Source organism: Monoraphidium neglectum (assembly GCF_000611645.1).
Source record: "Monoraphidium neglectum strain SAG 48.87 unplaced genomic scaffold scaffold04685, whole genome shotgun sequence".
Classification (NCBI taxonomy): domain Eukaryota; kingdom Viridiplantae; phylum Chlorophyta; class Chlorophyceae; order Sphaeropleales; family Selenastraceae; genus Monoraphidium; species Monoraphidium neglectum.
In genome coordinates, this window is record NW_014008944.1 from 877 (window position 1) to 4,105 (window position 3,229).

The 3,229-nt window shown below is 62.7% G+C and overlaps 1 protein-coding gene across 1 annotated transcript; it reads left to right on the plus strand.

Moving 5' to 3' along the window:
* Window positions 1-496: 496 nt before the first annotated feature.
* Window positions 497-3,029, plus strand: MNEG_14688 (hypothetical protein; the record flags this gene model as incomplete). The annotated part of the gene is made up of 5 exons (XM_014036840.1): window positions 497-521; window positions 721-932; window positions 1,122-1,298; window positions 1,584-1,666; window positions 2,930-3,029. The coding sequence occupies 5 exons, from the start codon at window positions 497-499 to the stop codon at window positions 3,027-3,029; spliced, it is 597 nt and encodes a 198-aa protein (XP_013892294.1).
* Between the last annotated feature and the right edge of the window lie 200 nt (window positions 3,030-3,229).

The window sequence follows — 3,229 nt, forward strand, 5'->3', positions numbered from 1 at the left end:
TGATACCCGTGGTACCCTTGCGCGCTTTCGCCTGCACTGCGCCTCACCTGTGTGCAGTCCAGCAGGCAGAGCCGCTTGAGCAACCCCGCAATTGTGTGAGCAGGGAGGGGGGGCACACACAGATGAGAGGGAAAGGGGCGTCACGGTTGCATAGGAGAGAGCTGACCACGCGTCTCTGTGCAATGCCAGGTTTGGATTTTCGGTTCGAACTGCAGCTGAGCCCACACGCGCAATCACAGTCTCAGGAGATGAAGAGGCATTGACCACACTGCTTGCAGGTCAAGAGCAGCCGTGTTGGATGTGTGCATAGAAAATGTGTATTAGTCGTATCAACGTGTGAGACGGTTGCGGCGGAGCAAACATGGCGTGCAGATCTAATCTTTTGCGCACATCAGGCATCGCTCAGCGTAGCTTTGCCCATCGAGTAGGGCATGTAGGTCATAGCAGCACCGCAATTGCAGCGGCTAAATGGCAGCATGAGCGCTGGGCGCGGCTGATGGCGGCGAGCACCGACGCAGCAGGTGCAAATGCGTGCTTGTTCACTCGTCTGCTTCAGGCATGTGCATGCATGACCCTGTTCACGACCTGCATGGGGCAACATGTCGTCATACGTTCCTGTTCGGTCAAGGCACAGGAGGGATTGGTTGGCCTCTCATTGGCACAACCTCTGCTGTGCACCTGACGTGCCCGTGGCTTTCTGCCCACGCCTCACATACTCAGCTGCCACTGCCGACGCCGCGGCGGCTGATGAGGTAGCAGCAGCCCCCGCAAGCCCGGCAGCCGCGCTCGACATCCGGATAGGGCGCGTGGCCAAGTGCGAGCGCCACCCCGATGCGGACAGCCTGTTTGTGGAGGAGGTCGATGTTGGGGAGTCAGAGATGCGCACGATCGTGTCGGGACTGGTGCAGTTCGTGCCGCTAGAGGAGATGCAGGTGAGCATGCCGCGCGGGCGGATTCTTGATCCATGAGGCACCGGCGCGGGGTAACAGGAGAGGGCCGGGCAGGACGGGGTCTCACATGCCCGGAGGTTGGCTGCAGCCTCAAGGCGGCACCTCGAAACACCTGGCAGCACAGAGCGCCTGACGCGACGCGTTGCATGCAACAAATCGCCGCCCACCCAGGACCGCCGCGTTGTCGTCCTCTGCAACCTGAAGGCCCGCAACATGCGCGGCATTAAGTCGCACGGCATGCTGCTCTGTGCCAGCAACGCCGCGCACGACGCGGTGGAGCCGCTCGCGCCGCCGGAGGGCGCGGCGGTGGGGGAGCGCGTGTGGTTTGGCGAGGGTGGCAAGGAGCAGGTGGGGGGGCGCATGCGCCGGGCGAGCGTTTTGGGAGGAAGGGACCGTGGTGGTTGCAGAGGGGCGGGGGAGGCATGCCTATTCCAGAATGCAGCAGCCAGCAACCGGGGACAGCAGAGGGACGGGGAGGCTTGAGCCTTTGCGGGACGGCCCCGCCTGCCACCCGGCCCCGCCTGCCACCACGCTGCAGGCGCCGTTACCGCCGCTGACGCCGCCGCCGCCGCCGCCGCTGCCGCTGCCGCTGCCACTGCTGCCGCTGCCGCTGCTGCCGCTGCTCGGCCACAGGGCGCGCCTGCTGAGCCCAACCGCGTGCAGAAGAAGAAAATCTGGGAGGCGGTGCAGCCGGATCTGAAGACGGACGCGGACAGGTGGGGTAAACGAAAAGGAAGGGAGAGCGTTAGGTCTGCGAGCCCTGCGCGCGGCACACACACAGCCGCGTACGCCAACATGCACACATGCGCAGACGCGCGCTCACACACCCTCTGCCCTGCCTCTTTCATCAAAATAGCACACCCCAGATGTATTGTTGTGCGTGTACTGTTTGCGATGCTGATGTACACATGCATACAGCAAACTTGCTGCTCTCGTTTGCATGCACGCAGGGTTGCAAACTACAAGGGAGAGGTGATGCTCACCAGCGCAGGCCCTGTCACCGCCCCGACCCTGGTCGGCGCAAACATCTCTTGATCCTGTTGCGTCGACTGTGTGGAGTTGAACTTTCCTGACAATCCAGCTTGTGCAATCGTGCAGAGAGGAGCGGACCAGATGCGGTGGTCAAACTTTGACTGCCAAAGCAGCAGCTGTCGCAGTGTGCCCAGCTGCTGCCTTTTCCTTGCAATGTACATGAGTGTGGCACTTGTAAGATACATTTGAGCTGACGGGATGACTTTCGCAATGGTCGACAGCTGCAGACTTGCCCACCCATACATGCCCGGCCCCACACTGGCCCAAAGCATCACGGCGTTATCCTAGCCACCCCAGCCGGTGCCCCCCATTTCCAGGAGTGGTTTCGATACCAGTCTTGACAAACATCGGAGTGCAGCTCAGCTTCACGCTAGTGTCCAATCAGTTCAATCACCCTTTATACGCATGCTGTACAGTACTCAGCGTGCAGAGATTCACGAAGAGGGAGGAGCGACTTTCGCAGTATAGCAGCACTGGCGACCGTGGCGCGGGCCCTTTTATTCCAGTTGTTGGTACTTATTTTCTCTATCTCTCCGTCAGCAGCGGTCAGGGCGTCCCTGCCCGCGCGAGGACGCGCGAGCGCGGGTGTCCAGGACTTCCAGCAGCCTGCGCTGCTGCTTAGGAGAGGCGCCAACACAGGCGGAAGTAACGAACAAGCACGCCCTATTTTCTCCCACCAACACCCAAATCCGTGGCGCCGAGGTGCGAAGCGGCACCGCTTGCAGCACGCTGCTGCGCGCAGTGACTGCTGCTGGCCGGCCGAGTGATACTGCACGGTTCACAACCTTTCGCACGCAATCGTCACCCTTGTCTGCCCCCCTAGAGCTCGCCGAGCGCGCGCGGCGGGTGGGCCCCGGCGATGTGGTGCCGGCCAACAGAGGGCCGAGCCTGCATGCGCCGGGGCCCGATGCACCGTTCATCCACCCGGGCACCCTCATGGGTCCCAGGGAGCTCGCGCTGCTGCAGCACCGCATCACCACGCAGCAGCAGCCGTGGATGGACGCGGTGGCCGCGCTGTCGGACAACACGCCCCTGAATTACACGTGAGCAGAGCGCCCGGGGTCCCCAAGGGTCAGGCTTGGGCAGGCTAGCCATCACTGCAGGGAGTGCACATGACAGTGTCACTCTGCCTCAAGCACCCGGGCTCGTACAAGCTGGTGCTGTCGCCGACTACTACCCGCTGCTGGCAGCTGGTCCTCAGCCGCTGTGCCTCACCACACCAACCCGCCACCCTGGGCCCTGGCGCA